We start from the raw sequence: 13504 nt of genomic DNA on the forward strand, positions 1-13504 counted from the left end.
TCATTCTCCTGCGATGAGGGCTTTTATCTTTCATAGTGTACAGCTGGCTTCTATGGAGAACTTCCACAAGTGCCTGCCCAGACCCTGGATGAGTCTGCGCAGTAGTTACATTCCAGGAAAGGGGTTAACCCCTAACATACTAGTCAGCGCTGTCCGCCAGCCCATTGATTTCAATACTACAGTTATCTGGTTATCTCCCTCTCCGCTCCTTAAAAGCTGCTGTTATAAATCTTGCAAAATCACCAGACCCCACCATTGGCTGTATTAACCGGTTCCCGACCGCCCACTGTAGATAAACGTCGGCGCTTGCCGGGCTCTGTGCAGTGCCGACGTTTAAAAACGGTGGGTGGTCTCGCAGTGCTCAGGACCCCCAGAGTCCTGCAAGCACTGCGATTCCGGTGCAGAGCGTTAGATCAGGTCCCAGTGATGTTAACCCTTTGCTGTCTGCTATATGCTGTGATCTATAGTGATCGCGGCATATAGGAGACAGCAGGAAGAGAGGGGGTCGTCTTACCTCCGAAGACCTCCGTTTCGTTTGAGGACCTGGGGTTGCTATGGCAGCTGGAGGTCACATGACCGCCTCCAGCTCTGCCATATATGGTGTCCTTCCTGTCTGGCTTCAGCCTGTATGTAGCTGATACCAGACAGGAGACTCTGACTGAAACAGTCAGTGAAGATCTCATATAATGTAATATATGTGTATTACATTACATGAGATCAGTGATCAGAAAAATAAAAATTAATGTCCCATACAGGGACTAAGTAAAAATGTAAAAAAAAGTAAAAAAAAAGTTTTTAAACTATTAAAAAAAAAATCACAAAATAAATAAAAATAAATAAATAAAATATTAAACCAATAAATCCGTAAATTATTACAAAACCAAAAAAAGTACACATATTTGGTATCGCCGCGTCCGAAACAACCCGAGCTATAAAACTGTCACACTAACTCCTTCTGTGCACACCGTAATAAAAATAAAAAACGGAGCAAAAAAATATGCTTTTTCATCATATCGCCAAACAAAAAGTGGAAAAAAATGCGATCAAAAAGCAGAATAGAAATAAAAATGGTACCACTGAAAACGTCATCTTGTTCCACAAAAAAAAGCTGCCATACAGCTCCATCAGCCAAAAAATAAAAAAGTCATAGCGCTCAGAATAAAGCAATGCAAAAAAAATATTTTTTTTTCTATAAAATTGTTTTATTGTGTAAAAGCGCCAAAACATAAAAAAATACAGTAAGTGTAGTATCGCTGTAAACGTACTGACCCGAAGAATAACGCTGCCTGATCACTTTTACCACACGCAGAACGGCATAAAAAAAACCTCAAAAAAACAATTCCTGAATTGTTTTTTTTTTTTAACTTTACCTCCCAAAAAACGGAATAGAAAGCGATCAAAAAATGTCACGTGCCCAAAAATGGTTCCAATAAAAATTTCAACTCGTCCCGCAAAAAACAAGCCGTCACATGACTCTATCGGCCGAAATATGGAAAAATTATAGCTCTCAAAATATGGTGATGCAAAAACTAGATTTTGCAAAAAAAGCGTATTTTAGTGTGTGACAGCTGTCAGTCATAAAAACCCGATATAAATCTGGTATCTCTGTAATCGCACCGACCCGAAGAATAAAGTAATCTAATCAGTTATATCACACTAGGAACGGCATAAAAAATAAATAAAACAAATATTATTCACCTGCTACTGATTTGTTTATTATGTCTCCCAAAGATCCCAGTAAGGCTCTGCTCACATTTATCCTGTGCTCTGCGCTGAGCACTTACACCAGAGTTTCCATGTAAATCTCTGAAATACGTGATTCAGCCAGAACCCATGATGGAAGATTCCCTGTAATGAGGCAGATATATGCCACTGTGGATGCCGTCTAGCCTGGGATCCCTCGGTGTCATTTGTTTTAGGCGTGCATAAAAGTGCGGTTGGCCACAGTTTTGTGCACTTCTGAAAAAAAGGACACCACTAAACAGAGGCCAGACGGAGTCCAGAGTAACTCTGCTGCCTCATTACAGTGAATGGATCCTGCAGGGGTTTCATCTGAATTACATCACTTGGAAAATTAGATGGAAACCCCAATGTAAGTGCTCAGCCTAGAGCGCCGGATAAATGTTACGTAAAATGTTCCCAATAAAAGCTTCAACTCAGTCCTCAAAAAAAGCTAGTCCCCACTCAGGTCCGTCATCTGTTAAAAATATAAGGGACTTCCAAGTTACTGGTAGCAGAAAGGCTCTGGAAAAGCAAAATGGTCCTTGCCCCCCAAAAGAAATTCAGAAAATTTTGTGCTCCCAAATCCAAATGCCTATTCTACAATAATTTGTTCTCCAATTGTCAAATAGCGCTCCTTCCCCCCCAGATCTCGCTGTATGGCTGAGTGGTACGATACAGCCACATATGGGGTATTGACACTTTTAGAAGAAATTGTGTGACACATTTTGGCACCATTTTTACCCATTGCCCTTTGTGAAAATGTAAAATCTGAGGGTAAAACATTTTTTTGTGGTAAAAATATAATTATGCTTTTTTCACTGCCCAATGGTATAAATTTAAAAATTAAAAAATGCTCACTACTTCCCTAGATGAATTCCTTGAGAGGTGTAGTTTACAAAATGGGGTCACTCGTGGGGGTTTCTGCTGTTTTGGCATGTCAGCGACTCTTCAAATGTGACATGGTGTCTGCTGCCTATCCCAGCCAACATAGCGCTCCTTTCTCTTCCGAACCCTGCCGTACACCAAAGCAGTGGTTTTCCCCCACATATGGGGTATCGGCGTACTCAGGAGAAATTGTACAACAAATTTCATGGTGCAATTTATCCTGTTACCCTTATGATAATGCAAAATTAGGGAATGAAAAACATTTTTTATGGGAAAAATGTGAAAATTTTATTTTTACTGCTAAATATTATAAACTTCTGTGAAGCAGCTGGGGGTGCAAGGTGCTCACCACACATCTAGATAAGTTCCCTAGGGGTCTAGTTTCCAAAATGGTGGCACTTGTGGGGGGTTTCGACTGTTTAGGCACATTAGGGGCTCCCCAAATGTGACATGGCGTCCGCTAATTATTCAAACAAATTTTACATTCAAAAAGTCAAATGGCGCTCCTTCCCTTTCAAACCCTGCCATGTGCCCAAACAGTAATTTGCCTCCACATATGGGGTATCGGCGTGTTCAGGAGAAATTGCATAACAAATTTCATGGTGCAATTTATCCTATTACCCTTATGATAATGCAAAATTAAGGGATGAAAAACGGTTTTGTGGGAAAAATGTGAAAATTTTATTTTTACAGCTCAATATTATAAACTTCTGTGAAGCACCTTGGGGTTCAAGGTGCTCACCACACATCTAGATAAGTTCCCTAAGGGGTCTAATTTCCAAAATGGTGTCACTTGTGGGGGGTTTCCACTGTTTAGGCACATCAGGGGCTCTCCAAACGCAACATGGCGTCCGCTAATTATTCAGACAAATTTTACATTCAAAAAGTCTAATGGCGCTCCTTCCCTTCCGAACCCTGCCGTGCGCCCAAACAGTGGTTTTCCCTCACATATGGGGTATCAGCACGCTCAAGAGAAATTGCACAAAAAAATTTGGGGTCCATTTTTTCATGTTACCCCTGTGAAAATAAAAAAATTGGGTCTAAAGTAACATTTTTGTGAAAAAAGTTAAATGTTAATTTTTTTTCTTCCACATTCCAAAAATTCCTGTGAAGCACCTGAAGGGTTAATAAAGTTCTTGAATGTGGTTTTGAGCACCTTGAGGGGTGCAGTTTTTAGAATGGTGTCACTTTTGGGTATTTTCTGTCATAAAGACCCCTTAAAGTGACTTCAAATATGATGTGGTCCCTAAAAAAATGTTTTTGTAAATTTTGTTGGAAAAATGAGAAATCGCTGGTCAACTTTTAACCCTTATAGCTCCCTAATAAAAAAAAAAAATTTTGGTTCCAAAATTGTGCTGATGTAAAGTAGACATGTGGGAAATGTTATTTATTAACTACTTTGTGTGACATATCTCTCTGATTTAAGGGCATAAAAATTCAAAGTTTGAAAATTGCAAAATTTTCAAAATTTTCCGATTTTTTTTTTCACAAATAAACGCAAGTGATATCGAAGAAATTTTACCACTATCATGAAGTACAGTATGTCACGAAAAAACAATCTCAGAATCAGGGGAATACGTTGAAGCGTTCCAGGGTAATTACTTCATAAACTGGCAGTGGTCAGAATTGAAAAAATTGGCCCGGTCACGAAGGCAAAAACAGGCTCTGGCGCGAAGTGGTTAAGAGCAGCTCTCCTAATCACAGCTCGGGCTTGCTATTGCTGTCTGGAGCTTTGTTGGTTCAAATTTAGTTACAATGATCACTGCATAGACTCTAGAACAAACCACTGATGGCTGAAGGAGTTTAAGAAGAACTTGTGCTGAGCTTTATGCTTCTACTAATACTGCCATTCTACTACTCACAAGAAGTATCACTCAAGGAGGAGTGCCGCCCTGCTAGAAACCTGGAAGTGAGGAGACTGCATAGAACTGAGCTGCTTGAGACCATTTGAGAATACTCCTTTAAATGTAATGGGGCAAGTGTGTGATATATAGACAATGTATAACCCAAAAAAAAATCTATACATATGAGAGCCTATTGGCAACAGATGCCTCTGTATAGAGTGCTAAATGCTGTACATTGGCATATAGTCAGTATCTTCTAAATATAGTACAATTATTATTTTTTCCCTTACTGTGAACTGGAGCCACTACAGGTTTATCACACTGTTCTCAAGGTTTAAGGGGCATGCTTTTGGAGTAACACTGAACTCCATGCTAGAAAAGTTAAATTTAACTGGTAGACGCATGAAAATCCATCACTACATATTGAGTGTTTTTTTTTTTTTTTCCTTTTAGTATTCTGAAAAAGAAGATAAATATGAAGAGGAAATCAAGATCTTAACAGACAAACTGAAAGAGGTAACAAGGCTGTAATGGGAGGCAACATAGAAACTTACATTGTAGTGATTTGTCAGTGGGGGTATGAAGGTAATCCCTATTGAGCCAGTATATTGTTTTCCTACATATGTAAAACTTAAATTTTTTTTTTCTCCTTCCTTAACAGGCAGAAACCCGGGCTGAGTTTGCCGAAAGAACAGTTGCCAAATTAGAAAAAACTATTGATGACCTTGAAGGTGAGCTGTAATTTTAAAATTTTGCCCATTTTTATATCTTGTAATTTTATAAATGTTAAACAAAAAAAATAATTTAAGATATGACTCAAGTTTAATATACATATTAGAAATGGCATCATTGGTCCAGTTTCCCCCTAAAGGGAAGCTATCAGAAAATTACCTCTTGCTTAAAGGGATACCAAAACGAAAAATGACCTTAAAGGAATGTATACTCAATTATTAACCAAATGGGGAGAACCCCATGTACAAATCCTTCTCTATCAGGCCATAAAACTCAGCTTTTATTATTCTTTACATTTTAAAATGCATAGAGGGTATTACAATATTGTCCCTAATCTGCCTATATCATTTTTTTTTTAAGTCGCCACTTGATCTGATGACATCACAGGGTGCCACCATTTATGGCTAAATAGGACAGTTGAGTACAGCACGCGTTCCCCCAGCATGTTTCATTGCATATGCGCGGACTCATCAGGGGATGGGAAGCTGGCATGAATGGCTGCCGGCTGCACATGCCTCCTGTATATAGCCTCTGTATGCATCTTGCAGCCAGTGTAAATATGTTTAACAGAACGCGGGAAATGACCACTTCAATCGAATCCCTATACTTTTCATACTGATGTGGTGCGACTTAATTGCTTATTCAAATGGCTAATAGTGATGCAATACGTCACATAGCCGCAAGAACGCACATCCAATGCCATGGCTCATTCCATTTATCTAATTAGACGTGACTGCATTATCCTGCCCGTCATATTGACGTGGCATGACCTAATTGGTTATACTCTCGACCGCTTCATAGGGGTGTATAGCACTCCACTTGGATGCAGTAACAGTCGCGTCATCACAATGTCTGGCTCACCGCTATTTGATACCATAGCGCCGCATCATACTGCTATTGAATTGTCAAATTGGATATACGAGCATTCACATCATAATGGTGTATACTTTGTTATTATGAACATATTTTTCATTATAGTATGTACACACATCTACCAATTTATGAATAAATTAGATCGTTAATATACAATTAGTCAATGAATTAACCATTTAACCAAATTACTCCTGCATCCAATATTAGAGAATAGATCCCTACACTCCATAAAAACATCAAACTGCAACTAAGTTACTATCGTTATATTGATTAAATGCATTACCCATCTTAAACACATAAAGGCAACATTAGGAATTGCGGTGCCAAGTTTAAAACCATAAAAACATGTACCCAATAGCCCCATGTAATTTTGGCACACTAGAACTCCCTACTTATTATGGCGACGTATCCTTATGCTTTTTACATCAAGCCATCACTTAATGATTGGTTTGGTCTTGTGATGGCTACTACTGGTAGCATTGCATGTGTGGTCATTTCCTGCATTCTGATAAACATATTTACATTGGCTGCAAGATGCATACACAGGCTATATATACGAGGCATGCCTGGCCAACAACCATTCATGCCAGAGTCCCATTCCCTGAAGATGCCGCATATGTGGTGAAACCTTTTTGGAGGGACGCGTGCTGTAATCAACTGTCCTACTCAACCATAAATGGTGGCACCCTGTGATGTCATCAGATCAATATGTCAACTTAAAACAAAATGATATAGGCAGATTAAGGACAATATTTTAATACACTCTATGCATTTTAAATGTAAATAATAAAAGCTAAGTTTTATGGCCTGATAGAGGGGGATTTCTACATGGGGTTCTTCCCTTTGGTTAATCTTGCTTAAAGGGTTTTTCCCACAAGCAAAAGTTGCCTTTAATCACTAGATCTTAGAATAATATGTTCCACAATTAGATGTGTTTTAAATAAAATGTCCCTGTGCTGAGATAATCTTATCAATGTGCCCCTGCTGTGTACTGTGTAATGGTTGCATCCTAGTCTATGTTCACACACGTTGTGTTTTTCTGCGTATTTTGCAGCAAATTTTTATGCAAATTTTCAGCTGCGTCTTGCAGTACCGAAAAGGGTATGAGAGACCAGAATTCTCTGTTCACACTTGTTGCTTTTTGTTTGCTGCGTATTTGGAAAATGGAGAATGTCACTTCTTCCAGCGTTTCTGCAGCAGAAAACACACCTTTATGTTTTCACCCATAGGAAGTAATGGGTGGTCAAAAAAAACAAAACGTGTGTGAACATAGCTTACTTACTGTGCAGGAACATGGTCTGATCAGACCACATCTCCTGGGCAGGGGAGGAAGCAAAAGAGTATACAGACAGGACAGCACGGGATCACAGATGATTCTTTCTGTGAGGTAAAACCTTGTTTAAAAACAGGCAGGGAAATGTTTTACACAAAACTATATGTACTATTTAGTGTAAGCAATTGGATGTTCAAGGTACTAAAGAATAAGTTAAAAATCTTTTTTTTTTTTTTCTTTGAAGAATAAAAATAAGCATATTTTGGTTTTCTCATGTCCAGAAGTCTACTCTATTGAAATATAAAGTCATTTAAACACTACGTTAAACACCGAAGACAGAAAAAATTGAACAATCTAAACTTTATGCATAAAAACTGTCTGCTTTACGCACAAAAAAATAAGCCTTTTTTCGGCTTCGACTGACAGATGGTCATGGGTTTTAGGGGGAGGGGGGAATCGTGACCCAAACTTCAATTTTTTCTTTCACTTTTTTTCTTTTTGACGACTTGAGAAAAGTCTGTTTTTTGACCCATTTCTACTAACCTGAAGAATCCTATATTGCCAGACCATTCAGGTGTCATTGGAACCATCGTGTAGTAGTTCCAGTGCTTATGGCCAATCATGCTCAGTGCATTCTTTCTCAGCTGGCATCCTGCCAATGTAGCTGTGCCTCTGTAAACTGTCTATAACTGAGCTTCTACTGTATGAGTATTAATGGAAAGGGGCAGATCCTCAATTACAGTAGAGCTCACACCAGGAAGTAGCAATGTGCTGGTAATATGAACAATGTACTGCTGGATGGAGCTATATGTAGAGGGGCTGAAATGAGGCGTGTACTGCAGGATGAGGCTGTGTATAGAGTGACTAAGATTAGTTGATCTGTATTTGTTGCCTGGTGCAAAGACCAGTAATCAAAGTACAAATTATGCTCTATTGATGCATATGTCAAAAGATAATCCTCTGCTAGATGTGTCAACAGAATTGTTTGCAGTTTTGTTTAAACGTATCTGTCAGCAGCCGGCAATAAACACTACTCTGCACTGCTGTTTGGGAAATGGTGCATCACTGGTGAGCCTTAAGGCCCCGTCACACTAAGTGACGCTACAGCGATCCCGACAACGATACAACCTGTCAGGGATCATTGCTGCGTCGCTGTATGGTCGCTGGTGAGATGTCAAATAGTCAGATCTTCCCAACGACGCAGCAACGATACGGCGACCCGCAACGATCTATATAATGATGCACGCCTATGTGTTTGTGTCAGTCGTCAACAAGGTCGTTGGTAAGGTGTCAAACACACTGATGCATGCTACCCAGCGGGGCCTCAACGATCAAAGAAATGTCCAGACCATTCCGACACGACCAGCGGTCTCACAGCAGGGGCCTGGTTGCTGCTAAGTGTCAAACGTAGCGAGATCGCTACTGAGGTCAGCAGCGATCTCGCTTAGTGTGACAGGGGCTTAACTCTAAGCTCTGCTAGAACTGGAACAATGATGTAAAACTACACAGACCTCTTTCTTGTCGTAGATGGCAGAAGATATAAAATTGGTCAGGCAAGGTACTGTATAGGAGCAGAGAGTGTACAGATGTTTAAGGTGAATTTTACACTTAGATTAGCTTGATTACCACTTGAGTGGTGGGGCTGGTCAAGAGAACTGCGGAGAAGGAATTGCTGCTGGAAAATATAGTTTAAGCAGATAAGAGTAGGACCACACATTCAGCTATGTGAAGCTAGATGCAGAGGGGCAGGCATGCAAAAAAGAGACAAAGGCAAAATAAACTTTTTTTGGGCTTATCTCATGCATTAATGTGCTTTGTGAAAATAATGCGATTACCCTTTAAGGCCTCATTCATGTGTTGGTGATTTTAACAAAAAAAGCTATCCATTACAATATTTTAAAAACTGAGTATGCGGTTGACATCTTTGAGCTTTTCATGGAACCATGGGCTTTTATGGGTTATTTTGATCCATGACCAGGATCAAATTTGAACATGTTTGTTCTGGTGGAAAGCAGCCAGGTTTTTCAAAAATGACATTAAAAGGAGGTATAATTTAGCACTGTAAAATTTTCCAAAAATTAGCGGTATTAAAGGTAGGGTATGAGTTATTCTACCATACACTTTCACCTGAATTTACATTTCTCTATCACTATAAACGTTCTTGCTTGCCATTGTTTAAGAATTTATTATTGCTTTATAGACCGCAATACATTTTCAGCATAAATATTGTGTAGTAACAAGACTTTTCTCTTCCATGCTTCCTTCATACTACTCTGCATCTGTGCTCGGCTCTCCTCCCGCTCTTCTGAATGATCTCTGCTTCTTCTCTATGATAGACGAATTGTATGCCCAGAAGCTGAAGTACAAGGCTATCAGTGAGGAACTAGACCATGCTCTCAATGACATGACCTCCTTGTAGACTACTCATGGGTTCCATGTCACATGGCTCTCAAGTTTTCTGTTGGCTACTATTCTTTGTCTGAATTTCTGCACTTCTCTTGAAATAAAAAATCTATCGGCACCCTTTCATTATTTCGCTCTTTCCTTTCTGTATATTTACTGTGTGTGTGTGGTGCATGTATGAAAAAGGTCACTTTCCATACACCAGATCTAGTCCTCTCGTGAGATCGCAGAGGAAGCAGAAGTACTAAACACACAGAACTAGAGCTTAAAGCCATGAATGTAGGCTCATACAGACTATCCATCTTGTTACTTGTACAGATACTTTGTTTTTTAATGTTGAGTGTGTTCATATCTTGCAGTCAATTGAAGTATAAATATGTGGCAAATTTGCAACAAATTATCTGCTGCAAGTTTGCCATGTATATTCTAAGGAGTTGTCCACTACTAGGACAACCCTTTTCTTGATCTAAATGTTTGGCCCCAATAAAATAAAAAAATGTATACTCTCCTCCCGTGTTGGCACTCACGATCCCAGGGCTCCAATGCCGTGGTTGTGACACGTGAGCTCGGCGCCCAATCAGCGCTGGCATCATGTTCCCCGCCTGCTGTCAAATCGAACATGAACTTTAAGAGGAAGTGAGGACTGCAGCTGATCGGACTTCTCTTCATGTTCAATTTGTACGAAGGCGGGGACAGTGACTCCAGCGCTGATTGGGCGCCGGGCTCATGTGTCATAACCACAGGGGAGTCCCGAGACCGCGAGTGCAGACACCGCTGGATCGGCACGGCAGGTGAGTATAGGCTTTTTTTATTTGATAGAAGCATGGGGTATGACAAGGAGTTGTCAAAGTAGTGGACAAGTTTAGTTCATTGCAAAACAAAAGGTTAAAGTCCCCATAAAACAATTCACACGCTGTTAGGATAACGTTCTCATAGATTTTGGGTTTTTTTTGGAGCACATGGATGAGATTTGTTGAATCTTCTCCATTTTTTCTGCTTTTGTAATCTGCTATGCATTATCTAGCTGCAAATATGGGAGGAAAATCTGCAGTGTATCAACCCTGTTAACATACTTTAACAGTTGAACACAGAATTCCTCTTTAACTGTTTAAGTACACGGATGCTTTATTTTTATGGTTTTTCTTTCAGACAAACTGGCAAATGCCAAAGAAGAAAACATGGGAATGCACCAAGTTCTGGACCAAACACTTCTAGAACTCAACAATTTATAATGCGAAGTTAAGAGTTGTGCACACTTGATTCCTTCCTTAAAGTCTTACAATCTCTCTTCTCATTCTTCACATTCCAGGGAAAACTGCAATGAATGCGACCAAATATTTTATTTTATATTGAAACCGTTCACTATGATGAGCTTAAAACCTGATGTTAACTTGGTGCATAGTGCCTGTTTTGTTTTTTTTTGTTTGTTTTTATATTCTAAGGTCCCATGTACATTTATAGCTAGAATAGTCACATGTTCAGTGTTTGTCTTATGTTATTCTGTTACATGGCCACAATGTGTCTGTATAAAAAATTCAAAATATGTTTTAGGAGTTGTTAAATGTCATCAATAAAATACAATTAGACAAAGCATTAATTGTAATATCTTTTTGGTTATGAAGGACTAAATAATTAACTGGAAGGGGTCAAATGTAAAGACAAAATAAAGTGAGTAAGGTTTGTTATTCAGGGCAATAAAAACCATTTTGTATCACCACATGACTTCACTACACAGCCTGCACATATGGAAAACTTCCAAGTTTTGAACTACAATGAGAAAGATCTCTGGATGTAAGTGGCCTGCTTATTTAATAGTGAATGCACATGAAATGTAACAAGTGGGCACTATAAATGTTTATCAGTTCAGAACGGCATAACCAGGGCCCTGTGGATGCCGCACATTCTACAGGTCAAATTATTTATCATTGAAAGTATAGAACTTTGAAGACATGTTACATAACATGCTATTATTCATGTTAGGATATGTTCACACGTTGCTTTTATGCTGCTTTTTTTTTTTTCTGCAGCCAAAACCTGATCTCTTGGCAGTAAAAAAGCTGCATACACAAAGCAGGTTTTCCTGCTTTTCTTGCTGCATTTTTCAGGGTTCCAAAGTTCAGCTTTGCTTCCACCATAGAAATATGAACAATGCAAGGTGTTAAGGCACCAATGCAAGACATACACTACCGTTCAAAAGTTTGCGTTTACCCAGACAATTTTGTGTTTTCCATGAAAATTCATACTCTTATTTATCAAATGAGTTGTGAAATGATTAGAAAATATAGTCCAGACATTGATAAGGTTAGAAATAATGATTTTTTTTTAGAATAATTTTCTCCTTCAAACTTTGCTTTCGTCAAAGAATGCTCCCTTTGCAGCAATTACAGCATTGCAGACCTTTGGCATTCTAGCTGTTAATTTGCTGAGGTAATCTTGAGAAATTTCCCCCCATGCTTCCTGAAGCCCCTCCCACAAGTTGGATTGGCTTGATGGGCACTTTTTGCGTACCATACGGTCAAGATGCTCCCACAACAGCTCAATGGGGTTGAGATCTGGTGACTGCGCTGGCCACTTCATTACAGATAGAATACCAGCTGCCTGCTTCTTCCCTAAATAGTTCATGCATAATTTGGAGGTGTGCTTTGGGTCATTCTCCTGTTGTAGGATGAAATTGGCTCCAATCAAGCGCTGTCCACAGGGTATGGCATGGCGTTGCAAAATGGAGTGATAGCAGTCCTTATTCAAAATCCCATTTACCTTGTACAAATCTCCCACTTTACCAGCACCAAAGCAACCCCAGACCATCACATTACCTCCACCATGCTTGACAGATGGCGTCAGGCACTCTTCCAGCATCTTTTCAGTTGTTCTGCGTCTCACAAATGTTCTTCTGTGTGATCCAAACACCTCAAACTTGATTCGTCTGTCCATAAAACTTTTTTTTTTCCAATCTTCCTCTGTCCAATGTCTGTTCTTTTGCCCATATTAATCTTTTCCTTTTATTAGCCAGTCTCAGATATGGTTTTTCTTTGCCCTGAAGGCCAGCATCCCGGAGTCGTCTCTTCACTGTAGACGTTGACACTGGCGTTTTGCGTGTACTATTTAATGAAGTTGCCAGTTGAGGAGCTGTGAGGTGTCTATTTCTCAAACTAGAGACTCTAATGTACTTGTCTTGTTGCTCAGTTGTGCAGCGGGGCCTCCCACTTCTCTTTCCACTCTGGTTAAAGCCTGTTTATGCTCTCCTCTGAAGGGAGTAGTACACACCGTTGTAGGAAATCTTCAGTTTCTTGGCAATTTCTCGCATGGAAGAGCCTTCATTTCTAAGAACAAGAATAGACTGTCGAGTTTCACGTGAAAGTTCTCTTTTTCTGGCCATTTTGAGTTTCATAGAACAAACAATTGTAATGCTCCAGATTCTCAACTAGCTCAAAGGAAGGTCCATTTTATAGCTTCTCAAATCAGCCAAACTGTTTTCAGCTGGGCTAACATACTTGTGCAAGGGTTTTCTAAACATCCATTAGCCTTCTTACACAGTTAGCAAACACAATGTACCATTAAAACACTGGCGTGGTGGTTGTTGGAAATAGGCCTCTATACACCTATTTAGATATTGCAATAAAAACAAGACGTTTGCAGCTAGAATAGTCATTTACCACATTAACAATGTATAAAGTGTATTTCTGATTCATTTAATGTTAGCTTCATTGGAAAAAAATGTGCTTTTCTTTAAAAAATAATGACATTTCTAAATGACCCCAAACTTTTGAACGGT

The 13504-nt window shown here is 39.4% G+C and overlaps 1 protein-coding gene across 6 annotated transcripts in view; it reads left to right on the forward strand.

Moving 5' to 3' along the window:
- TPM4 (tropomyosin 4) overlaps nt 1-12511 on the forward strand; it is a 113079-nt gene extending 100568 nt beyond the window's left edge. For 3 of the 6 annotated variants that reach the window (XM_073685744.1, XM_073685792.1, XM_073685784.1), the window contains 3 exons: nt 4905-4967; nt 5113-5182; nt 10882-12511. In XM_073685744.1, coding sequence (XP_073541845.1) covers nt 4905-4967; nt 5113-5182; nt 10882-10964 — 216 coding nt within the window. In that variant the 3' untranslated portion in view covers nt 10965-12511. Of the gene's footprint in view, nt 1-4904; nt 4968-5112; nt 5183-9665; nt 9764-10881 lie in introns of those variants that run through there. The other 3 variants (XM_073685754.1, XM_073685775.1, XM_073685765.1) reach the window with 2 other exon arrangements.
- Nucleotides 12512-13504: the final 993 nt, after the last annotated feature.

The sequence above is a fragment of the Phyllobates terribilis genome, unplaced genomic scaffold (genome assembly GCF_046119375.1).
Source record: "Phyllobates terribilis strain yellow unplaced genomic scaffold, ASM4611937v1 Scaffold_1__5_contigs__length_1240528914, whole genome shotgun sequence".
In the NCBI taxonomy this organism is placed as follows: domain Eukaryota; kingdom Metazoa; phylum Chordata; class Amphibia; order Anura; family Dendrobatidae; genus Phyllobates; species Phyllobates terribilis.